The 25,591-nt window shown below is 47.8% G+C and overlaps 1 protein-coding gene across 2 annotated transcripts in view; it reads left to right on the forward strand.

Annotated features, from left to right (window-relative positions):
* Positions 1-25,591, forward strand: part of TANC2 (tetratricopeptide repeat, ankyrin repeat and coiled-coil containing 2) — a 287,584-nt gene that overhangs the window by 77,920 nt on the left and 184,073 nt on the right. Inside the window, exons 3-4 of one of the 2 annotated variants that reach the window (XM_056863337.1) lie at positions 10,431-10,535; positions 22,328-22,510. In XM_056863337.1, coding sequence (XP_056719315.1) covers positions 10,431-10,535; positions 22,328-22,510 — 288 coding nt within the window. The remainder of the gene's footprint in view (positions 1-10,430; positions 10,536-22,327; positions 22,511-25,591) is intronic. The other variant, XM_056863338.1, reaches the window with a different exon arrangement.

The raw sequence follows: 25,591 nt of genomic DNA on the forward strand, positions 1-25,591 counted from the left end.
AGTGCGAGTTTCACCAAAAACAATTGACCTTCTTGGGCTATATAATTTCACACCACGGTCTCACTATGGACCCTGAAAAGGTGCAGTCTGTAACCAGTTGGGAACCACCCTCCACCCGTAAGCAGGTTCAGCAATTTCTTGGGTTCGCTAACTTCTACAGAGGGTTCATCCCCAACTTCGCTCAAATCGCACTCCCCATCACTGATCTCCTTAAGACTAAGGGAAAAGGAAGTGCCGCCGCATTGCCTTCAGCTAAAACCAATTGGACCCCCCCCCAGTGCCAAATCACTTTTGATACTCTCAAGTGACTGTTTACCTCCGAACCAGTGTTAAAACACCCTGATCCTGAACAGATGTCTATAGTCCAGGTGGATGCCTCGGACATGGCAATAGGGGGTGTGCTTCTACAGCGAGGGAGGGACCGTCTTCTGCATCCGTGCGCTTACTTCTCTAAGACGTTCACGCAGTTTCAGCTCAACTGGCCGATCTGGGAAAAAGAAGCGGCCGCCGTCCACCATGCCATCATGGTGTGGAGACAGTTTTTGGAAGGTTCTAAAGTCCCTTTTGAGGTATGGAGCGATCACAAGAGCCTGGAGGCGCTCACGGGGGCCCGTAAACTGTCCGCGAAACAGGTACACTGGGCGGACTTTTTTGCTGAGTTCCGTTTTGTATTGAAACATGTACCCGGGAAGCAGAATGTCCTGGCTGATGCTCTATCCAGACTTCCCCAATACCCAACCGAGGTTGAACGCCCCACAGAATCCCTGTTCACTCCTGCTCAAAGAGGTTTGCTGCCCACTCTAGCAGTCCAAACTCGATCACAAGCCCGGCTCCCGAGGGGGGGAATTCCAAGTCCGACCACGCCAGTCGGCCCGACCACGCCACCCCTTATGCCTCCTTCACCAACTCCACCTGCACCCGGTCGCCCTGAGAATTCAGCCATCTGACCCCCCTCAGGGATGTCAGCTTCCCCTAATGCCAGCACGGTGCCCACAAATCTGGATGGGGGGGGTCTAACAGACTCTTTTTTGAACTCACTTCGTTCCGGTTGCCAAGCAGAACTCTCTGCGCAAACCCTCCCCACCACTCTTAACGGAACGTGGGGGTTTTTGGTACAAAGACTAAGCTGTATGTGCTGAAAGGACTACGGAAGGAAGTACTGCAGCTAGTCCATGGAGCCAAGACTGCAGGACACTTTGGATTTCTAAAAACGTTACATTTGTTACGTAGACAGTTTTGGTGGGAGGGCATGCAAACTGACGTGGACTCGTTCATCCGCGGTTGCCCGGTATGTGCTACTGTCAAAAGGTCCCAAGGTAAACCCCCCGGGTTGTTGCAACCATTAGAGACCCCCACTAGACCTTGGGAAGTAATTGCAATGGATTTTATGACCGATCGCCCCCTCAGTGAAGGAAAAACTGTACTTTGGGTAATAACGGACCTATTCTCTAAACAGGTGCATCTTGTCCCTTGCGCAGGTATCCCATCCGCTCCAAAACTGGCCCGCCTTTTTGTGTCACATGTCTTCCGACTCCATAGCTTTCCGCGCAAGGTGATAAGCGACTGCGGAAGTAGCTATGTAGCCAAGTTCTTGAAAGCTTTCTTAAAATTGGTGGGGGTGGAACAAGGTCTTTCAAGTGCTTTCCATCCCCAAACTGACGGCCAGACTGAGTGGGTAAATGCTGTATTAGAATGCTACTTGCGTTGTTATGTTAACTATCATCAGGATGATTGGGTTGAATTGTTGCCCTTTGCTGAATATGCATACAATAACTCTGTACATCAGTCTACAGGGTATAGCCCCTTCCGGGCCGTGTATGGTCAGGACTTCGGTCCCATTAGTCATGCTGATGTCTCCAAGGTGGAGGGAGGTAAAGGAGTTGTTGACTGGGTGCAGACAATTCAAACAACCTGGCCTTGGCTTGTAAAGAACTTAGAACGAGCCAAACGTAAATACAAAGCTCAGGCTGACAAACATCGCTCCCCCGGGAAGAACTATACAGTGGGAGACATGGTTTATTTGTCCACCAAGAACCTACGTTCCAATCGCCTGTGTAACAAACTCAGTGCCAAATATGTGGGACCCTTTCCTATTTCTCGAATCATCAACCCAGTAACTGTGGAACTTTCGCTCCCAAAGCATTAAGACGAATCCATCCTGTGTTTCATGTCAGTTTGTTGAAGCCGCATGTGCCTTCCCCGGAATGGCATCCAGAGCCTCTCCCTGAACCACCGGTGATGGTGGTGGTGGTGGGGGAGAACATTTTGAAATTGCAAAAATCTTGGACTCGTGCATCCATCACGGCTCCCTCCAATATCTAGTTCGTTGGAAACACTTCAGTGCTGCACAAGATGAATGGGTACACGCACATGATGTTTCAGCACCCCACCTGCTCCGTCAGTTCCATACTGCTTACCCTCACAAGCCTGTGTCCACTCGCTGGGCGGTGGGAGGGGGGCCTTAGGGGGAGCAGGATGTCAGTCCGGCTCTCTGCAGAGAGAAACAGACTGTGCATTTTTTGGTTTCAACAGGTGCAGTCCAAGGCCGAGAACTGGTAACTGTCAAATTCCTTTCCTAGCTGTGGGAACGGCCCTCGTAATTTTCTAATAAATCAACTCTCTTTTGGACTATTCGTCTGTGGATGTTGTTTATGGGATTACCACGGGGACAAGTGCTCACAATTACTAAATTTATTGATTTGTTTTGCTCATGACCTGTTGGTCTGCAGCACATGGAACAGAATAAAGTTTCATTAGGTTCAATTTCCACAAAATAGGACCATCCATGCCACCCACCCACCTAGGTCCTGCAATAGCATCAGACCCTGCTGCCATAAGTGTGCAATCCTCTGCTGATCTTCCCATATCAAGACTTTCTCAATGCCAATGGTGACTTTGGTACCATGGCAGACACCTCTTCTTACTCCAGTGCAATATCTGATACCTAAGACTATCACCAAAACCACAATCTGTATTTCAGTGTTCCAAGTCCACATTAGCTTCCAAACTGAGGTAAAGAAGTCCCCAAGTGAATTGAGTGAGAGCAAAATAATATGAACATCTAAACCTGGAAAGGCTAAAATGTAAGCAAGCACCTACTTATTGATTTTTAACTATAAAATGTTGACATCTATATTGGCTAAAATGACCTGGATAGCCCAGGCTATGTCATCAGATCTCAGAAGCAAAGCAGAATTGGCTTGGTTAGTGTGTGGATGGGAGACCATCAAGGAATAACAGGGTCACTGCACAGAGACAGGCAATGGAAAACCACCTCTGAATGTCTCTTGCCTTGAAAACCCTGCGGGGGTCATCATAAGTCAGTTGTGACTTGATGGAAAACAAAATGGGTAAAAGTCTGTGAAGCATGACAGCTAAGCATGGGCAGCCCGTTCCTGAAGGGGGGCAGTTATGCAACATCCGGGGGTAGCACAGCCATGCCGCCTCCACAGAGGCTTCCAGGCCTCTGAACAGAAATTAAACTATTTAAAAAATAAGAGGGGAACGCCGGTTTGAGCCGTCCACACAAGCGCCCAGCCGGCTCTGTGCCGCCCGCCCGCCTCCCAGCTGGCCGTCGGGAAGGGGGGCGGTGGGGGTTTAAACTGCTCTGCGCTGCCTGCCAAGGCAGCGTGGAGCACTTCCCCCCCCAGCTCAGCTGTTAGGCGGGAGCATCGGGACGGGAAGGGGGGGAAAGTGCTCTGCGCTGCCTGCCCAGGCAGCGCAGAGCACTTCCCCCTTAGCTCAGCTGTTGGGCGGGCAACAGCTGAGCATCGGACTGGGAAGGGGGGGGAAGTGCTCTGCTCTTCCTGGGCAGGCAGCGCAGAGCAGTTTAAAGACCCACTGCCCCCCTTCCCGGGACTCTCTGGAAGGGGGGCAGTGGGGGTTTAAACTTCTCTGCACTGCCTGCCTAGGCAGCGCAGAGCAGTTTAACCTCCACACACCCCCGCGCTTCCCGGTCCCGAGGCTCAGCTGTTGGGCGGGGGCAGGGGCAGGTCCCATCCAACAGCTGAGCCATGGGACCAGGAAGCGCGGGGGGAGGGGGGAGGTTAAACTGCTCTGCACTTCCTAGGCAGCTTTGCCCTTCTCCCCGGGGCCGGATTCATACACATTCGCTCCATAAGACGCACAGACATTTCCCCTCACTTTTGAGGAGGAAAAAAGTGTGTCTAATGGAGCGAAAAATATGGTACTACCTCCTGAGGAAGCCTGTTCCACTGAGGAACTGTTCTTACTGTTAGAAAATTCTTCCTAATGTCTAGACGGAAACTCTTTTGATTTAATTTAATCAACGGGGTATGGCACCAAAAAAGGTGGCATAGCCACACCACTGTAAGGGGGGGTTCCCGGGCGAGAAGGGGTTAGGAAGCTTCCTAAAAGCAACTCTGCACCTGGGAATGCCCCCCCCCCCATGCTGGTGTTGGCTTTCCGGGAACTCCCTGCTGGTGTGGCTGCGCTGGTGGCAGGGGCCGGCGCAGCGCTGCAGCTTTCCAACGCTGGCATGTTTGCCACTGGAATGGCATAAGTGCTCCTTATCCCGAGTTAAAGGGGCCTTACGTTGGCGCGGGGTCATGCCAGCTCCTAAGGAGCTTTGCCCCCCCCAGGATTGCACGCATAGTTACCGATCAAACAGGGTACACCTCAAAATAGCATATCTAATATATCAATGTGATGTACATTATATAATATTTTAAAAAGAAAAATAATAATTGGCCATATATGGAGAGTTTTGGCACAGCACAGTTTCTGTTGTTACAAGCTCCAGATCCTGCCAAATAAGGAAACCATGTTTTCTCTGACCATAACCTGACTGCAACACATCCTGCCAGTTTAAGCCATTCCTCATGGAAGGGTGAGGTAAGAGTGAAGTGGCAATTTTGGGTTCTAGCTGGATGTATTTTGAAGTGAACTGTGATTGTACTCTTTCGTTTCCCTCTAGCTATATAGAATTGGTTGTTATCTAATGAGAAACTGAGCAGAGAGAATTGCATCTATCAGATGATTTATATAATATTGTGTATAATAAAGTACCATGGATATTAGAAAGGATTAAAGCATTTTGAATGACATGTTTTAAAGGTTTTTTTCTTTCCTTTTTTCTCCCCCCCATATATGCAATTAACATATTATCTACTTTTAAATTTTATTGTTATTACTGTCATTGACCAGAAAATGCATATTCACATATATAAAACATTCAAGACAACATTGAAGACAAAAGCAATTTTCGATACAACAACACCAGAGGACTAATTCATGATAATAGTAAAACCGTTTAGCCACTTGTATAATTCCAATAACGGTAGAGTCAATAAATAAATCTGTAAAAGCTAAAATAAAAATAAAATACAGTAAAAATATGACATTTAAAATTCATTTAGCATTTGTATTATTATACCTGCGGCATATTTTATATACAGAAGCACAGAACTTACCAACATTACTTGTGACTTGTGGGTTTTCATCAGAGAAGAGTTTTTCGAGTTGAGTTTTTTCAGAATGACCTGCAGTTTTCTTCTTTGATAATTGATCAGAAGCTCACAATAAACAGAGAGTTTGTTCAGTGCGCTATAGAGCCCCACTGGGGTTCTAGAAAGAAGAACAGCATCATTGGCGTATAACAATATAGGTCAGTGATGGCGAACCTTTTAGAGACCGAGTGCCCAAACTGCAACCCAAAACCCACTTATTTATCGCCGAGTGCCAATGCGACAATTTAACCTGAATACCACCCCCAGAGGGGGCCCAGAGGGAGAGGCTAGGGTTGCCAAGTTCCTCTTTGCCATGAGTGGGAGGTTTTTGGGGTGGCGCCTGAGGAGGGCGGGGTTTGGGGAAGGACTTCAGTGCCATAGAGTCCAATTGCCAAAGTGGCAATTTTTTCCAGGGGAACTGATCTCTATTGGTTGGAGATCACTTGTAATAGCAGGATATCTCCAGCTAGTACCTGGAGATTGGCAACTAGTTCCTTAGTGTTTTCTCTCTACATATCAAGACAAATGGAAAGGTGTTTGGAGGATGGCTTGTGGGCCCTTCAAAGGTGGAACAGGACTGCATGCCCCTCCGCCCGCACAGACCCAGAGGGCGCCGGAGAAGCCGCTGGAGGGAAAGAAGGAAGGAAGGAAGGAAAGAAGGGAAGAGAGGGAGAAAGGGAAGGGAGGGAGAGAAAGAAAGAAAGAAAGAAAAAGAGAAAGGGAGAAAGAAATGGAGCGTGGGAGAGAAAGAAAAGTAGGGAAAGAAAAGGACGGAGGGAGACAGAGAAAGAAAGAGGCCATTTATGCATGGGAGGTTTTGCTTTGGATTTGCCACTCTCCAGATGCACATTTTCCCCATCTGGATTCTCAAAACTCTGCATGGGGACTTACTGATGAGTTTTGAGAATTTGGATGGGGAAAATGTGCATCTACAGAGCAGCAAATCCAAGGCAAAACCTCCCATGCTTGAGTGGCCAGAGACAGAAAAGGCTTCCTGCTTTCTCTCTCTCTCTCTCTCTCTCTCTCTCTCTCTCTCTCTCTCACACACACACACACACACACACACACACACACACACACGGCCCTCGCCTCCTCCCTCAGCAGAGAAGTGGGGGGCGCGCACGCAGAACAGCCCGCAGCGCAAGGGGGGGGCGGGAGACCCTTCCCTTCTCGCGAAGGCTTGGTGTCCTGCCCCGCTCCTACACAACCATGGAGGGCTGGGGCAGGTCCTGGGTGAGGGAGAAGGAGCTGGGAGAGGAAGGGTGAAGGGGCAGGAGAGGCAGAGCAGCCCAAGGAAGGTCAACAATGCGGTGGTGTGGCTCAGGCCCACCAGCCAGCTGGGCGGCGAGCAGGAAGGCATGCAAGGGGAGAAGGGGGGAAAGGGGGGAATGGACAAGGGCCCAGAAGCCTTCCCCAATCAGGCACCAGCTGCGAAGGGGGACAAGAAGGGAAAAAGAAAAAAAATCCTGCCCCGCTGACAGCTGCCCCCACCCAGCCGGGCCGGCCGCCAGCGAGGGAGGGAGGCACCCCAGAGCCTCTGCCTGACTTGCCGCCCTGTGGCTCACCAGCCCTGCCGCTGCGCCCTTTGCCTATGGATGGGGCTGGGTCCCGCCGCCTCCCACGTGCCAGGGGCGAGCAGCAGCAGGAGGAGGATCCCCCGCCCGGCTGGGCCTCGCCGCCACCGCCTCCATCCACCCCTTTCAGAGTGGAGCTCCGGCGGAAAAGAGGCCCGTCTGGCGCGGAGGGAGGGAAGGAGGGAGGGAGCCCAGCCTAGCTCAGCGCCCCTCTCTGCCTGCCTGGCTTGCCCAGGCCCCTAAGCCCCCCACCCAGAGGGGATCTCCCACCCGGCCTGCCTGCCTGCCCCGAGGGGAGGATGCGGCGGTGGGGCGCGGCGGCGGCAGGCTTGTGAGAGGCCAGCGGGGTGGGGCAGAGGGCGCCTCCTTCGCATCCACCGGCCAGCCACACCCCTCCGCCCGCTCAGACCCAGAGGGCGCCGGAGAAGCTACCGGCCATGCCTAGTGCGGGCGCTTGCCTTCTGTTCCCCGTTCTCCCACCCTCCTGGCTGGCCACGCGCTCCAGCGGCGGCTTCTGTGGGAGAGTCTGGGGGCCACCGCCAATGATGTTGGAGGTTCCCCACCCCTGGGCTACAGCCTCCCCCATCCGGGGCGGGGCAGAGCCGAAAAGGCCAGCGGCTTGGAGGAACCGCGCGTGCCAGCAGAGAGGGCTACGCGTGCCGGAAGTGGCACGCGTGCCATAGGTTCGCCAACACGGATATAGGTACATGTCAGCGCGCAAGTTTAGGTGGGTGACACTCAACATCTTTAATACATTTGACCATATCGTCTATATAAACAGCATAGGTGTCAGGCTGTCTGTAACCTCCTCATTTCACCTTGACTTCAAGGTTGTTTTCTGGCGCAGCTGCCAGTTGCTTTGCTTTGCCTCGCTTCCCAGGGTCTGAAGTTCGTGGGAGCTTGGCGTTTCCAGACTGCATATGTTATCATGATGTGACTGTACTTCTGTGTCTGTAATTCTCCATATAACCAAGTGCACCCCCATCCCCCACCGTTCCTGCCTTTTGATCTCTAAGCTCTGCATACCTGTTTCAATAAACCAACTCTTTTGGACTTTTGTCTCTTGATGTGGCTTTTGGATTTCGGTACCTACAAGTGCCAAAAGCCAACCCTAGAGATTTTAATTGGATCTGTTAAAAGTCCTTGTCTCCTACATCTAAGGGTGTTTTGATCGTAATGGGCTCTGATCAGGAAAAAAAGCCTTCTATCTATAGTAGAGGAATCTAGCTTCTCATGTGGATAACTTTACCAACTTTTCTGTGGTGAAAACAAGTGCAAATGATTAATTCTATTGCTGTTTAATCTTCCCATTTGGGGGAGAGGAGGTTTTCTTTTGTTTTAGGGTATGAAAGTTTATGGAATTCATTGAAGTGCCAATACAGAAAGGGGAAAGATGGTGGATAGTTGGCTTTGCTGAAAGTATCTTGAATGGCTCACTCTAGGCTTTCCTGTCTGTTCCCCATCCTTTTTTTTTTTTTGCAGAAGACTAGTAGTGAACAGGCTACATACATAGCAAAATATTGCCAGCAGCTGGGCAATGTAAAGGTGCTTAGGGTAGCATCCAAGAATTCTTAGAATCAGGAGAGGAGGGGAGTAGCAGAGTTTACGAATAATCTTTGGTTTCTAAGGTATTTCTGACAACTATGGTTTGCACAAATGCATATTAGTTGTGTTGACAAATAGACTATAGGTGAGTCGGTAAGTACTTTCCAGCTGCATGCCTGTGGATGTCATACCCTTTCCATGAGTTCAAAAGGGAAGGTGTTTTGGAAAGAGGGAAAAATCAGAAAGTACCAAAACAAGGATAGAGGGAGCCAGTTCATAGTCTTGTTTCTATCAAGGCAGGAAACAGGGTGGAGAAGAGGAAGAGGCTCAACCAGAAATTATGGCAAATTCATTATTAATTCTAGAATCAAGAAACATTTGATTTAAGAGAGAGCATTTTTACATGCACCAAAAACATGACATGGTATGTTAGGGCATCCCCCTTAAATTCAATATCATGTTAACATTTTCTACTGGCTGGCATACTGTGCTCACTTATAGCTTAGCCCACATTCACTTGCACAAAGAATACAAGCCCTGAGAGAGGGGTGTGGTGGCAAATGTCTGTATCATCATCAGGCAACATGCAAATAAACAAAGAGAAAGGAGGAGATGAAGACATTGTACATATGATTAAACATGCATTGGAAATGGCCGTTACAACTGGTTGGTTCTGTTCAAAACGTACTAATTGAAGCCTTAGGATTTAAATAATGCATCAGTATTACTTTGCTGTTATTACTATGGTTAAATGTGCACATGGTAGTTCTCTGCAGCTTAAAATAAGATTTGTAGGGTTATTGTGAAAATTATTCAATACAGATGTACCGCTAGCACCAGCATTAATGTTTCCCAGTGAAAGATTTAGGGAATGTATATGGAGGCTAAATAAGCCAACACAATGGCTCATCCTTCAAAATCATGGTTTAAACTTTGGTTAGTTGGTTGTCTGAAAGAGAACCTCTCCACTATGGTTAGTTAGCGTCCATCAAACTAGGACCTGAAAATAGGATCTGAAATTAGTTTATTTAACAACAGTTAACTTTAAGTATGATTTCGCATGATGCATGAACCCAGAATCCTGTTTAAGTGTGACTTACTCCCTGGAGTTGCCATGTACACTCGTTGGCTGCAGAGATACCTGGCTAGACCAACTCACAAAGGTCTCGCCTTTCCCTGCCTCCGACAAACAGACCCCACACCCGTGCCCTTGGCTCTGATAATTGCCTGGGCTCCGGCAGTGACGTTATTTACATCATCACCCGACTGTCTTTTTTTCACAGAGCCAGCAATAGGGAGGGTGGAGGGAAAGCTAACCGGGCAGGGCTCCCTGCTGCCCTGTGATAGGAGGAAAGCCTGGATATCTGTGCTCAGGTCACCCACTGGTTAGTTATCCTATGGAAAGCTGCAAGTAAACAATTATGTGTGAATGACCTAAGCAAGCCATGGGTTGTCTGCAGGACCAGCTGCAAAACACTCCGTCCCTCACTCCTGTCTCCCCGGAGCACAGGAAGAGAACAGCTGGCCCAGGCAACTCCTGCCCACCCTGCCACCGCACACCAGGGCATCACACGGTCTGTCACCTATAAGTGAAGACTCTCAGGATTCCAATTAGTTAAAAATGGGAGGGCAAATCAGTTGGCAGAGGTTGTACGACAGGAGGCAAGGCAAGCATCCCCCATCCACCCCAGCAGCTCAGGCCTAAAAGATAAAAAGGTCTGGCTATCAGTCTTCCAACTTTCTCTCTGAATTATCTCCCCTTTTACTGTTCATTTTCTGTGGAAACACACAATGGGATTGGAAGCTATACAAAGCACTAAAAACCTGCTCTTTCCCTGTACAGGTGATCTTCAGAGGGCTTCTGAGGAGGAGGAAGAGCAAGAAAAAGATCTTCATGCTCGTCCACTCATAGGGGTGCATCTTGAGGAGGAAGAGATTGAGGCACAGGGTGTGTGTGTGTTTGTGTGTATGTCTCCAGGTGACTAGGAAAATCACTTGTAGTACCATAAAAGCTACTTGTCGCCAAGAATGATCCTGTACAACCCCTTGCAACCCCACCTTGTTTTAGGATGCCTAGAACCTCCTTACTTCTTGAAGGTCCTAGGAGCAAGCCAGAGACAGGACTTTTTTTTCTGGGCAGCAGAGGACAATAGTTCTATCTCTTACTGTTTCTCCTTAAGGATCCTTAGTATTTCTGTGTCTCTGTTTTGAAGGTCTTGTGTCATTGTTCCTAAGAAAAGCTTTCTGCTGTTTTGAGTAGCAGGGAGTCTATCCATGAAGAGATGTTTGCTGAAATTATTAGCATACAACTATTTCCATTTTGAATGCAAAGCGCCATCGGTCAGTCGGTTACTTGTTATAGTCTGCCTGCTTCCTTCACTCATCAAGAGTCAAGGGCCTTATTGGCCTTCTTTAGGATTCTTCTGTTAATGGTATTTTTGTTCAATAGTAAATACTTTTCCTGAGAAAAGTACAGTGTGATCCTAAGTAGAATTTATTTAAATTACATATTTATTTTGCCCCTCCTTTTCCTTGTGGCTCCAGGTGGCTCTTCCCCTCCCCCAAACAGCGTCAGCTCAAGCACCATTAAAAGCCCTACCAAGTAAATTTGGCCTTACACATTTGTGAACGAACGAATAGGAATGAATACGAAGCCTTTATTGGCATTAGTTATACAAACACTAGGATCTATATCTTATACATTTGCTTTCTAAAAACTTCTAAGAATGGTTCCTTCTCACTTCCTCTGGAAGCCCATTCCACAAGGTAGGAGCCACTGCTTGAAAAACACTAGGTCATGGGAGATTCCAAGCAGGCAACCTTAAGGAAGGGGACAGTCAGAGGGTATATATTTATTTACTTCATTTATAGTCTGTCTTTCTCATTGAGACTCAAGGCAGATTACAGAATTTGGTAATGCAGCAGGAACGGTATAAGATATATAATAAACACTGTAGTAAGTCTCCCAGTTTCCACAGGTGATCCATGTGATGCATGTTAAGCGTGGATATCATTGAAGACCATCCCTATGATATTCAGTTGTGGCTCATGTCCCTATTCCGTGTACCAAGGATCATTGATGAAATACCTGTAATTACTATCAACCTCTCTTGGGTGTCAGTGAAGAGGATATTTGGCTATTGGAAGTATTGCTAGAGAGCCCTGATTTTTTTTTTTGTCAAGTTGCAACCGACTTATGGTCACTCCATAGGGTTCTCAAGGCAAGAGATGTTCATGGGTGGTTTGCCATTGCCTTCCTCTGCATAGCGACCCTGGTTTTTCTTGATGGGCTCCCATCCAAGTACTAACCGGGGCCTAAGTACTAACAAGTACTTAGTTTCCAAGATCTGATGAGATTGGTGTATCCTGGGCTATCCTGGTCAGAATGCAAGGAGTCCTGTATACACTGTTGGATACCCCAGAAGATCTTTGGAGGTCTTTAAGCAGAGGCTGGCTGGCCATCTGTCGGGAGTGCTTTGATTGTGGGATCCTGCATGGTGGGGGGAGGGTTGGGGTCATTGGGGATATGCGGGGAGGTAGTTGTTAATTTCCTGCATTGTTCAGGGGGTTGGACTAGATGACCTTGGTCCCTACTGCTGCATTGTGCAGGGGGTTGGACTAGATGATCCTTGGTCCCTTCCAACTCTATGATTCTATGATCTGGTGGTAGATATGTTTTGTGTTGCATGCTGCTCAACATTTGTGAATCCAGAGTTGATCTGCTTCTGCAGAAACAGCTGAAACTCCCATGTGAGGCCTCCCATGTGAGGCCAAGGTACATGAGTATCCAGGGCAACTGCATGTGTTGGATCACCTGTCCCAGACTATAAACGTCCAAGGGACCAGGCTGGAAGGAAGGATGGGGCACAGGAGAAGGAAAGACTGAATGTGCTTTCTTGGTGCTTTGGTAGTGACTGAACTCTGTATGAGTAAACACTCTTGAGGAAGACAGCTGGGGGAGGAATTACACAGTAAGCATCTAATATGGCAGATGTGCAATGTTTGGTCATTTTGGGGTAGAATGAGGTTTCAAAGGTGGAATGGTACCCTTGAGTGACCTTGGGTGTTCATATGTCTGTGTGGGGGATGTGTTTAAATAGGCAGCAGGAGTTTGGTTTATTTGGGTTGGTGTGAGGAAAGGATTAACCTCAAGAGCAAGGCAGCTTCCTTTGCAAGTGCCTGAGGAAGGGGGCATTTGCTGTCCTGAGAATGGGCAAAGATTGTGGAAGAGCCAAACGTGGCTTTGTGGCCCTCACAGTGCTGGAGAAATGGGCTAGAACTAATAAAATGCACTTCAACAAAGACAAATGTAAAGTTCTTCATTTAGGTAGGAAAAATCAAATGCATAATTATAGGATGGGGGAGACTTGTTTGAGCAGTAGTGTGTGTGAAAAGGATCTTGGGCTCTTAGTAGACCAAACACTGAACATGAGTCAGTAGTGTGATGCTGTAACTAAAAAGGCAAACGCAGACTTGGGCTGCATCAACAGAAGTATAATGTCCAGATCACGCGAAGTGATGGTATCGCTTTACTCTGCTCTCGTTAGACCTCAACTAGAGTACTGTGTTCAGTTTGGGGCACCACAATTTAAGAAAGATGTAGACAAGCTGGAACGTGTCCAGAGAAGGGCAACAAAGATGGTGAGGGGTCTGGAGACCAAATCCTATGAGGAAAGGTTGAAGGAGCTGGGTATGTGTCGTCTGAAGAGGAGAGGACTGAGAGGGGATATGATAACCATGCTCAAGTACTTGAAGGGCTGTCATATAGAGGATGGTGCAGAGTTGTTTTCTGTTGCTCAAGAAGGTCGGACCAGAACCAACAGGTTGAAATTAAATCAAAAGAGTTTCCGTCTAGACATTAGGAAGAATTTTCTAACAGTTAGAGCGGTTCCTCAGTGGAACAGGCTTCCTCGGGAGGTGGTAAGCTCTCCTTCCCTGGAGGTTTTTAAGAAGAGGTTGGATGGCCATCTGTCAGCAATGCTGATTCTGTGACCTTAGGCAGATGATGAGAGGGAGGGCATCTTGGCCATCTTCTGGTCACTAGGGGTGTGGAGGGGGGAGGTAGTTGTGAATTTCCTGCATTGTGCAGGGGTTGGACTTGATGGCCCTGGTGGTCCCTTCCAACTCTATGATTCTATGATTCTAAGTAGTAGTTTAGTATAATAGTTTCTTCCATGGTCAAGCCATTATCTATTGAATGCTCATATAGTTGTGGCTCCTTTTCCCTGTGGGTACCTCTCCTGGAGAAATATGGATCTGATTGGATTCCAGAAAATTCTAGGGGAATTGGGGTCCCAGAATAGTTAATCTGCTCATGCCGTGTTGGAGGCATAGAATATGAGGCTTTTAGAGTAATTCATAAGATGGGATCTGGCCCCATAATTTACTATGGAACTACTTGAACTGAAGAGGATTGAAAGATGGCTAGAGTGTTATTGATGGGAAACTTGGGGTGAGCCTGACGGGAATTGATTCTAAGACCTGCATTCAAAACACATGCTTTACTACTCAGACCCTGCCTGCCTCCACAAAAATACTGGGAACATTGCTGCAAATTGAGATAATATTAGCATTATTGTGCTTGATCATATTATAAGTGCTTCATGTGTCATCAGTAATCTTTACAGCAACCACTGTCAAGGAGGCAACTTTCATTTTTCTCCTTATTATCCCTGTGTTTTTTAAAGGATCTTCATAGTTTATTTTATATTTCAGGAAGTGTGCAAAGCTTACAATGTTAACAATTGTTGTTAATTTCATATTACCCGTATTTTGAGGGGGAGGGGAAGCTGTGAGAGAATGATTTATAACAACCATGGGACACAGAATGCAAATCAAGTGACCATGTTGGAAATCTCAGAACACATACACAGTGTATTAATCCAGAAAATAAGTTCAGACTGCAGTTAAAGGCACAGTATGGAATTTAAGCTGCAAGAATTAAGCATGTAGAAAAACATTTGGACATTCTACAGATAGAGAATAAAGATAGATTTCAAAATATTGTCGAAGGCTTTCACGGTCAGAGTTCATTGGTTCTTGTAGGTTATCCGGGCTGTGTAACCGTGGTCTTGGAATTTTCTTTCCTGACGTTTCGCCAGCAACTGTGGCAGGCATCTTCAGAGTAGTAACACTGAAGGACAGTGTCTCTCAGTGTCAAGGGTGTAGGAAGAGTAATATATAGTCAGAAAGGGGTTGGGTTTGAGCTGAGTATTGTCCTGCAAAAGTATTGTCCTGTAAGTATCAAGATAATGTGCTAATGAGGGTATGGTATGTTAATATGGAACCATTGTATCCTGAAGTGATCTGTTAATGTGTGTAATCCAAAACTAATCTGTATGGCTATTGTTGAATGTTGTCTTTGTCTGGAGGTTTTTCAGGGCAGGAAGCCAAGCCTTATTCATTCTTAAACTCTCCTCTTTTCTGTTAAAGTTGTGCTGATGTTTATGAATTTCAATGGCTTCTCTGTGCAATCTGACAAAATAGTTGGTAGAATTGTCCAGTCTTTCAGTGTCTTGGAATAAGACCCTGTGTCCTGTTTGTGTCAGTCCATGTTCAGCCACTGCTGATTTCTCAGGTTGGCCCAGTCTGCAGTATCTTTCATGTTATTTTATCCTTGTTTGTATGCTGCGTTTTGTTGTCCCGATGTAAACTTGTCCACAGCTGCAAGGTATATGATATACTCCTGCAGAGGTGAGGGGGTCTCTTTTGTCTTTTGCTGATCGTAGCATTTGTTGTATTTTCTTGGTGGGTTTAAACACAGTTTGTAGGTTATGTTTTTTCAAAAGTTTCTCCATCCTATCAGTGACTCCTTTAATAAATGGCAAGAATACCTTTCCTATGGGAGACTGTTTTTCCTGAGTTTTCTGATTTTTGTTTGGTTTAATGGCCCTTCTGATTTCATTCTTGGAATAGCCGTTTGCTAGCAGTGCGTGATTTAGATGATTAGTTTCTTCCTTGAGAAACTGTGGTTCACAGATCCGTCTTGCACGGTCCATTAATGTTTTGATTATTCCTCTTTTCTGTCGGGGGTGGCGGTTGGAGTTTTTGTGTAAGTAGCGATCTGTGTGAGTTGGTTTCCGGTAGACCTTGTGACCTAACTGAAGGTTTGTTTTACGGATGACAAGGGTATAGATAGATTTCATTGGATGTGAACTGTTGTCACTTGTGTGCACCACCCATTCTCTCACACATATATAGCTTTCCTCTCTTTGCTTTGCACAGGTACATATGTAACCACAACACCTGTCTCTTACTCTCTCAACACTTCTACCCCCACACCTGTTTCAGGCTCCTCCTGGGTTCTGCATGCCTGTTTCAGCTCTTGACAGTCATTTTTCTTTGACATTGTGAGCACTTGTCCCCATGGTAATCCCACAAACAACATCCACAGACGAGGAGTCCAAAAGAGAGTTGATTTATTGGAAGAAGAAGGGGCGGTAGACGGCCAGATGAAACCCCGAGCCAAATTCTTGTCCAAGAATTCACGTAGCACGGCACGTTTGGAAGCGCTCATGGGATAAATCAATAGCACAGTCTGTCTGGCGGTGGGGGGCAGTACATCACATTCCTGCACATCAAAAACGTCTGCAAAGTCTTGATATTCAACAGGTATTGGACAGGACGAGGGGGTGTCTGAGACTAAAGCCGAAGTTAATGGAGGTGCAACAGCCACCTCGAGACGGTGTTGGTCGCAGTTAGGATCAGAGAACTTTATAGTCCCAGCCCCCCAGTCAATACAGGGGCTGTGCCCCTTGAGCCAGTTAATTCCCAACACCACTTTGTATCTGATAGGGGCTATGGTAAAGTCAATTTGTTCCCAGTGGTGGCCAATGCCCATCGCCACCCCGCGAGTGCAACGATCTACTGGCCCACCCTTGAAATCACTGCAATCCATTTGGGCGAACTGGATGGGAGCTGGCAGGGTTTCAGACTTGACTTTGAGCGCTTTGAAAGTGGTTTCGTTGATCAGGGAGCGGGCACACCTGGAGTCTATGAGTGCTTTGACTTGTAACTAGGGGCCCCCTTTATGGCTCTGTAACAGTACGTCCACATACACAGTCTCTTCGATCTCACTCACCTTCACTGGAGTTTTGGGTTTTGCAGGAATAGCTGCGAGGGCCCGCGGTGTCACTCCATTCACCGCAGACCCCGGCCATTTTTTGACAGATCCTAAGGTGATTCAAGGTTCAAAGCAGGGGGGTCCCAGTTCCTGTCTTCATCCGAAGACGGTGAGCTGTCCCCAAGTGGGGCACTTGTAATCCGGAACCCCGATGGGCTCGTTGGTGCAGGGTCGCGAGGCGCATCTCCGACGTGGAGAGCCGATGGCGCAGTCCGCCCTGGAGCAGAGCTTCGGTTGGCTGCGGTGCCTCGGTGCTGAGGTCACCCCCGATTCCGGGCCGTCCATCCAGTCAAGAAGGAACCAACCGGTCTGGTCAAAGCGGGCAGGCTGCTGCAAAGTGGCCTATGGTTCCGCAAACGAGACAGGCTCCCCTTTGAAACCGAGACACGCGGTCTTGTGAGGGTAGAGCAGGTCTCCACAGTGTAGGAGCTGCAGCCTTAGTAGGGGGCTTTTGGTTGCCCCCTCCCTGGCTCGACGTCGGGCCAGCGAAATGAATTGGCGACGACTTTCTACCTCCTCAGCTAGTAAAATCCATTCTTCAAGAGTGTCTGGGTCACGTTGCATATAAGCCCAGTTCAATATCTCAGGATGTAAAGCTTCCTGGAAATAATGTATTCGGGTAGCCTTGTTCCAGTCCACTATTTTAGTTGCTAGCCTTTGGAATTTTTCCGCGAATTCCCGCACTGGTATAGAGCCTTGTCGAAGTTGCAGGAGGGCTGCCTTGGCCTTCTCACCCAGGAAAGGGTCCTCAAAACGTCGCCGCAACGCTCGCATGAATTCGTTGAGTGAACGTATGGATCGGGACCGAGTGTCAAACTGGACCATCCAGTCAGCGGCCTTTCCAGTCAATAGGGAGGCAGCGAAGCGCACCCAGCTGTCTTCGGTGGGGAAGTGCTGCCCCTGTTCCCGCATATAACTGTCCACTTGGTGTAGGAAACAGGGCAGCGCCTCAACTGAGCCGTCGTAGGTCACTCTTAACCGTGGTTGTTTCCACTGTATGGGAGGGGGCACTGGGGGTAGCACTGGCGGTTGCCCTGGAGGCAGCAAAACCAGTGCTCCTGGGGCCGGCAAAACCAGTGCTCCGGGGACTGGCTGAGCTGGAAGTCTTGGAGGCGGCTGGGCCGGTTGTCCCAGAGGGCGAAGAAGTGGTGCCCTCAGCAGCTTGTGGAGCAGGCAGAGTTGGCTGAGTTGGCACCGGTTGGACTGGGGTAGTTTGAGCTCGTTGTAAACATTCATTTTCTCGAAGTAATTGCTCCATTTGGTCCTGCAGACTGGCCACACGATCAGTCAAGTCCTGGTTCTGGTCCTGCAAGACGCATGTCGTCCCCAGCCCCCCCCCCCCGTGCGTCGGGACTGGCTGACCTGGAGATCAGTAGCCCAGTGGGGTTCCTCACCATACAGGTCCTCCTCATCCAAGTAGTCCGGCTCGGTGAAGCGACCTGCAAGCCGACATGCGCGTTGTGTGTTGTGCGTTGCGAGATGGGCCAAAACTTGGGGAAAATGAGGAGATAAACCCAACTCCTGTGCTGTCTCTGGGACGCACGTCCATGACCGTGTGGGCTCGAGCAGCGGCCAAACGTTGTTCCTCTTCTTTCTCGGCTCGCGCCCGAGCTGCTGCCGCATCCACTGCCCGCAATTGTTCCTCGGCTCGCTGTCAGTCAGCCTCGAGCTTGGCGGCGATCGCCGTGGTGACGATCGGGAGAGCTTCTCGTTCCAGAAGCAGAAGGAATTCAGAGAAATCTTGTAGGTCCAATAACAGTTGAACCTGGACTGCCAGAGCAGCAGCGTCTCACCAAAATCAGGGGTTAAGCGTTTCGTGAGTTCAGCCACTGTGGCCATGGCCGAGGTTAGTCCTACAAACAGTAAGGCCGTCCGGGCCGCTACATCCCGTGCTTCCTTCAAGCACAGGTTGGGATCAGAAGCGGTTGCGATCGGGGCCTCCTCCGCCCGCATTCCCGCCATAGGTCGGGGCGGAGCGGGGGGGATCGGAGCCGCTACCTGCTCTTGTTGCTCCTCATGTACAGTTAACCCCGCTAACAAACGGGTCAAGGCTGCTAAATCCTCCTGCGCCAGTCGCACTTCTTCCACCAAACAATCCAGTATTCGGAGGTCGTGCTGGGCACTTTGATCTGCGTCGGGGTTTGTCCAGGGGGTCGTGTCAGCCAGGCGACGCCACTGAACTCGAATGAGTACAATCAGGCGATTGATCTCCGCATCCGTACGCAGCGCCTCAGCAAGAATGTCATTCAGCAAGGAAGGGTCGTCGGGGTACTCGTCCGACGGTTCCAACGGAGGGTACCAAGGTTCAGGACCCTCCAGGGTTTCAGCCAGAAACCCTCCACCTGGGGAGCACTGTCTCAACTCCCACCCGGGACCCAGGCGAACCCTCCAGGGCTCCAGCCACAGGTAATTCACTCGGAGAGCACGTCCCCTGCTCCAATCCGAGACCCTGGCGAACCCTCCAGGCAGGTAAAAAATAGAGAAGTTAGTTGTGCCAAAATGTGAGCACTTGTCCCCGTGGTAATCCCACAAACAACATCCACAGACGAGGAGTCCAAAAGAGAGTTGATTTATTGGAAAACCTACAGAGCTAACAGGTAAATTGGCACAACTGGGAACGGCTAGCACAGAGCAAGGCCTATATTGGAAAGCATGAGTCACAACAGGTCACGGTAACCCCCCCTCCCAACGAGGAGCCGTTCCCATGGGAGATAGTGCTGGAACAGGAATGCAACAGCAGGTTCGGCCTTGAAAGGCCTCAAAATCAAAACATTCTCAGTCTGACAGGCTGCTGAGAGCCGAGGAAAGCAGGCCTGACAGACATGGATATACATGGCCTTCCATTTTTCCTAGCATTCTTGTATTTTTCAGTGACTCTTATCTTCGTTTTAGCTTCTAGGGAGAATTCAGGCTTCATGTGATCTAAAAAAGGTAAAGGTACCGTGCAAGCACCGGGTAATTCCTGACCCATGGGGTGACGTCACATCCCGACGTTTACTAGGCAGACTTTATTTACGTGGTGGTGGTTTGCCAGTGCCTTCCCCAGTCATCTTCCCTTTACCCCCAGCAAGCTGGGTACTCATTTTACCAACCTCTGAAGAATGGAGGGCTGAGTCGACCTTGAGCCGGCTACCTGAAACCGACTTCCGTTGGGATCGAACTCAGGTTGTGAGCAGAGCTTTTGACTTCAGTACTGCAGCTTACCGCTCTGTGCCATGGGGCTCTTTATGTGATCTAGAACCCACTTATTTGTCTTTTTGGTGGTCCATGGTATGTGTGTGTGTGTGTGTGTGTGTGTTTGTTTGTTTCAATTTATACCCCACCCTTTCCTAACCAAGTCGGGCTCAGGGCGACTACCAACAATCAACATATCTGTAAAACTCTCCTTCAACATTACATTTCAAATGAATCAGTTCTTTTACTTTCAGTTTCCTTCGTTTTCCAACCTTTACATCCGTACATAGTAATAAGGAATATCATAGTATGAATTACCTTAATATTGGTTGCCAGCAACGTTTTCTTACACTTAATGATCTTTTCTAGTTCCTTCATGGCTGCCCTTCTAAGTCTCAATCTCCTTCCTGTTTTCTTGGTTGTCATTTCCTTTGTGGTTGATGAGGGAGCCAAAGAACAGAAACTCTTCAGAAACTCTTCAGAAACTCTTCAGAAACAATTTCAGATTCTTCATTGTCAGCCTTAAAGTTGTGCAATTCCTCATTAGTCATTACTTTTGTCTTCTTAATGTTCCGCTGCAATCCTGCTTTGGCACTTTCTGCGTTACCCTTCATCAGGAGTTGTTTTCAAGTCTTCAATATTTTCTGCCTGTAATGTGGTGTTATCTGCTTATCTCAAATTATTTATGTTCCTTCCACCAATTTTCACTCCCCTTCATCTAAATCTAACACAGTTTTCCTTATGATAGGTTGTGCATGTAGATTGTTTTACAGCATTTAGTGTGAGCAATAAAATGAGGTTCAGCGATGGGCATATTATGGCACCCGTCTATTCCCAGTTTCTCACTTTACTCAGGCCCAGTTGTAGAGAAACAGAAAGTGGGCCTTGCCCGTGCCTAATTCCTGGTTCTTCCCCAGAAGTGCAGTGTAGCCAAGTTGTATTGATAGGAAGATGAAATGCAGCATCTCTCATATAATGATCAATACTAAAGGAAAGGTGTGAGCGCTCTTGTTCAGTTCCAACGTTCATTATTTCTTATTGATTTGTATTTGTGCACTGGAATTACAATATGCTTCAGTATTTCTGATCCCTGCCGTCTAGGCCACATTGTCGACTGTGCCCTTTCCCTGACGATGTTCTGTCATCCTTAGCTGTGCAGTCTGTCAAGCTGGATTTGCTGACAGACAAGGGTATTGTTACCCTAATCACCTAAATGCATAGTCTCCAATTAATAGTTGGGGAATATTAGCTCTAGAGACAGAAAGGCAAGCAAGAGGGGGTAACAGGAGATCTTTGTCTACCAGGATAGTCTTAAAGAGGAGCTGTAAATAATGAGACTGATGTTGAATTAAAAAGGTATTTTTATTACGAAAGAATATAAACAGAATAATATAAATAGTACAAAGGCTAACACACAATTCAAACAAGAGCTGCAGAAGGAAAGAATGGAATCTGAATAGAGTTAGGGTGGATGATATTTATCAATCAGACGAGATGTGGCCCTCAAGGTGCAGCATTTGTAAGAGGCAAAGGTAGCGTATCCCACCATGCAAGGTGAGGGTGGTGCGAAGCACACATACCTCTGCCTAAAAAGGACCTCTCTTTATACTCAATAACCAAGGTGTTGTAAAAGTGGTCTAGAAGTGTAAAAGTACTATTGAGAACAAAGGATTTTATTGTTTATCCGGAGTTTGATTAAAGAAAGGAAAGGCAATAATGCATGAAATATTTGAAATGTAAACACTGTCAGGCTGCATGGTAGACTTTTTGTGGGAGACTTTATATGTCAATTGCTTATTGGCATCCTTTTGAGGGTGTCATGGTGCAAAGGAAATGTGTCTGACTCCTGGGATAGACACCAGGTGCGTCGCAGGCATGTTTGTGGCCTCCCTGCCTACCTGAAGAATGGTCCTAATGGGCAGTCAAGAATCCAAGAGAATATCTGTGTGATCCTCTTGAATAACTTAATTATCTAAAGAGGGTGCAAGAAAGATGGGGAGATGGTTTGCCGGTAATTGCTAATTAAATCTCTTTTTGGAGTGTTGAAGGACTTCCATCCTTCTTCAGCCATTTGACACCCCGAGCCTAGGAAGTGTCAGGCAGCCCGCTCTCTTCCTCAAGAGTTTTGCTCACCCATGTGGAGCAATACTTTGCTTGTTGCCAACTTTGGGGCAAAATGGTATCCCTGTAGCTGGAGATAGCCCGACTAGCTACAGTATGTCCTGAAGGAAAAGAGCCCAGCTTGAGATTTTTGGCCTGTAGAACTGCGCAGTTTCCACTTACTGAGAAAGCAGTGTGATTCTTAGAAGAAAGTGGCCCATTTCAACCCCTGCTTCTATATGAAGAATTGCTGGTCCTTGCCATGGTAGTCTTTTGTCTATGAGCTGTTTCAGAACCAAGAGGAGGTATCTGGTTATGATGTTTTCTGTTGACCTTCCTCCCAGGTGGCAACTCTGCAGAGAACGAGTGTGCTTTTGAATCGGAGTATGCGCTCCCGTCGCCCCCGGTGCCTGAAGGAATGCAGCACATCCGGATTATGGAAGGCGTGTCCCGCTCTCTCCCTTCTTCCCCGTTATTAACACATCAGTCGATCAGTGTTCGGCTTCAGCCCATGAAGAAGTTGACTGGTAAGGACCTTCCAGGAGTTTATTGGCATATGAATTGTTTGATAAAACTTTTTCCCCCCAAGCCAAGCAAAGAGGTTGAGAACAAAGATTGTAAAAGTGCCTGGCGATTTGTAAAAAAAGTGTGTATGCATTCTCTGTTCCCCACATTCCATAAGAGTCTAGGGTCACATGATGTAAGCGGGCAGTCTGCTGAACTGCACATTGGTCTGTATACTGTTGGTGCTGAAATGGTAGAATATTCAAATAGAAGTGACAGTTGAATGTTTGTTTTTAACTGAGGAAGGGAGTTTTTACTTCATGATGTCTGGTTGAGAGATGCCCTCAGCTTATCTGGAATATAAAACACAAGTTTTGTGTGAGTTGTAGGGGCTGATGATGAGGCTTATAGACGAGGTGGTACAACTCAGTGCTCCTTTTCTCAGGGCTGGGGCCCTTCTTCCGTCTCCTCCTCCTCTGTCTCCTCCAGCTCTTTAATTCAAGCGATCCTGTTCACTTTTCTCCTCCACCACCAAGCCTCTCTGCCTCCCCTGCTCTTTTCCCTATTCCCCCCTCACCCTCACTGTTCTTTATACCCCTTGCTTTCTCTGCCACTCTTGCTCCTCCCAGGCAGCCTTGTGTGGCCAGTTAAGAGCCCTCCACCTCTCCCTGAGCCACACCCCGCAGGCCATGTCTTGAACCACCTGTATTTGGATGAGCTCCTGCAGCTGATGGTGGTTATTCATGGGTGGCGGGGGCAGGGGTAATCCTCCTGGCTAGCTGACTGTCAGATCCACAGCTGGAGACATTGGCAGTCCTCCTTTGGTCCCCCAAGGCTGCTGTGGGATCAGTCCCCTCCCTCCACAGATTTTTATCTTGGGAGTCAACCCAAGTGAGGACTGTGGTGAAATGAGGGGTGGGGGTGGGAGGAGATGCCTTGACAATTATGGGGATGGAATGCAGTTCTGGTGTTTTGGTTGCTAGGAAGAAGGGGAAAAGATGCTCTTTGCTGGATATGGAGCATCCTATCCGGCAGGGAGGGATAACACGCCAACCCTTCAATGTATTAACACCTCTTGATTGGCGGGTCTGGTGGGCTGGAGACCCAAGGCTTAGCCCCCAGATAGGCTGAAGACCCCAGAACATGCATGGGATGGGCTCTGAAAAGGGTAGCTGTTCCTTTGTTAGAGACGCCTTCTTGTTTCAAGCTCTTGGGGGGGGGGCTCCTTATTGGGAACTCTTTGGAGTGGGTGTTTTGCTATGAGGGATGACAGAGGGGAGAATGATGCTAAAGAGAGTTGCAGATGTACCAGGGCGGGGGCATCCTGCAACTACCAGATCAGATGCAGCGTGGATTGTAAGTACCTGTATTGTTAGCACCTGTCTTTTGTTTACTTTCTTTAGTGTGCCTTCCTTTGCAATACCCTGAGTTTGTTCCTTATATTTCTATAGAAGTAATTTTTATATTTCTATTGTTCCTTATATTCTATAAAGTTTTGTTTAACTGGAAGGAGTCTGCACAAGTCCTGACCCACCTGCCTGGCTGCTTGGCATGCTGCTGAACAGTACCCCACGAGGTTGACTTTGGGCAACCATGTGAGAGAGGAGCTGGATTTTACCTGAGCGAGTGGCAGTGACAGTAAAGGGGGACAAAACAGTGGCTAGTCTTGGCCCACAAAGTGACAGAGACCATGACAGGGCCCCACAATAAATTAATAGGAAAAATAGTATGTCGTATTCCTTTGTCTGATGTGTGTGAAGAGCGCCTTATAGTGGAGGCATGAACCCAGCCCGTGTGACTGCAGTATCTGGGTTTTACATGGCTGTGGTCAAGGAACAGGGCCTGAAGTAAGACAGGGCTTTTTTGGTGGTGGCACCTTGCCATTGGAATGCCCCCCCTTTCAGGCTCAGATTGTATTTACTTTCTAGCTGTTTTATAGTCTGCTCCTAGTCTGAGGATGGTTTTATTAATATCATTTTAGACCAGTGGTTCTCAACCTGGGGCCATATGGCCCCCCCAGGGGCCCCCAAGATATTCCAAGGGGGCTACAGGTGAAAATTGCTGTGTGCATTTTGTGCTGTGTGCATTTTCTTTATGCTTCTTTGTTCCTTGGCTATTTACAAACAAAACATTTAAATGGCTACCTTTCTACTGGTAGGACAGGAAAGAAACAAGGTCGGAAGGGGGCCGCGGTTGGAAAAAGGTTGAGAACCACTGTTTTAGAGTGCTTTGATGTTTTATGTGCTTTCATGCCCTGAGTTGCTTTTAGTGGTTTTTTAAAACTGTTTTTTATTGTATTTTTGTTTTGTGCTATTGCTATGATCTACCTTGAACAGGTCTGGAGAGGCAGCATACACAGTTTCTAAATATACAAATACATAATAGAATGAGAAAGAGCACAGGGGAGAAAGAACTTGAGAAGTGGTAGAAGCACTACCTCTTGGAAGAGTGAGGTTGGTTTGGAGTGACAGAGCCAGAGATGGAGAAAGAGAGAGAGGACAGGCAGCTAGAAAAGGAGAAGACAGAGGAGGAGGAAGGAGGGGCATCCTTGACGGGGGATGGGGGGTAGAGAAAGCCGAGGCGGGTGGCCTGGGTGCTGTTAACTGTTAATGTTAAATGATAACATTTTAAAGTTGCTTTTAAAAGTGAACTTCGCATTCCTAATTCAGTTTCTGATACTTCACCACACCATAACCCCCCAAATCCCTTTAGCAGCTGTTCTAGATAAAGTACAAGCGACGTATCTCCCTGTCTGCCAGGTAGAGAACACCACATGGATAGAATGGATTCTGTGTCCACCAGGGATGTGTTTATGAGGGCATGAAAGGGAGGTCTGTTGTTTGTATTCCTGCCTCTCCCCTTTGAACTCAATATCTTCTCTTAATACAACAGCAGGTTGTTGATCGTGAGGTGCTCCCCGCTTGGAAATCCTCTGCTCATGTACAGGGCTGGCTACTAGGAAATCTTACGGTCACAAGTAAAGAAGATTTGTATACATTTTCCCTGTGCATTTTGTATAAATTTTTCCTGACACAATGTGCTTGGTCTGTCCATAACACCCTGGAGCATGGGGTGTGTTTGCAGATCCATCTGCACGGGCCCTT

The sequence above is a fragment of the Euleptes europaea genome, chromosome 18 (genome assembly GCF_029931775.1).
Source record: "Euleptes europaea isolate rEulEur1 chromosome 18, rEulEur1.hap1, whole genome shotgun sequence".
NCBI classification, from domain to species: domain Eukaryota; kingdom Metazoa; phylum Chordata; class Lepidosauria; order Squamata; family Sphaerodactylidae; genus Euleptes; species Euleptes europaea.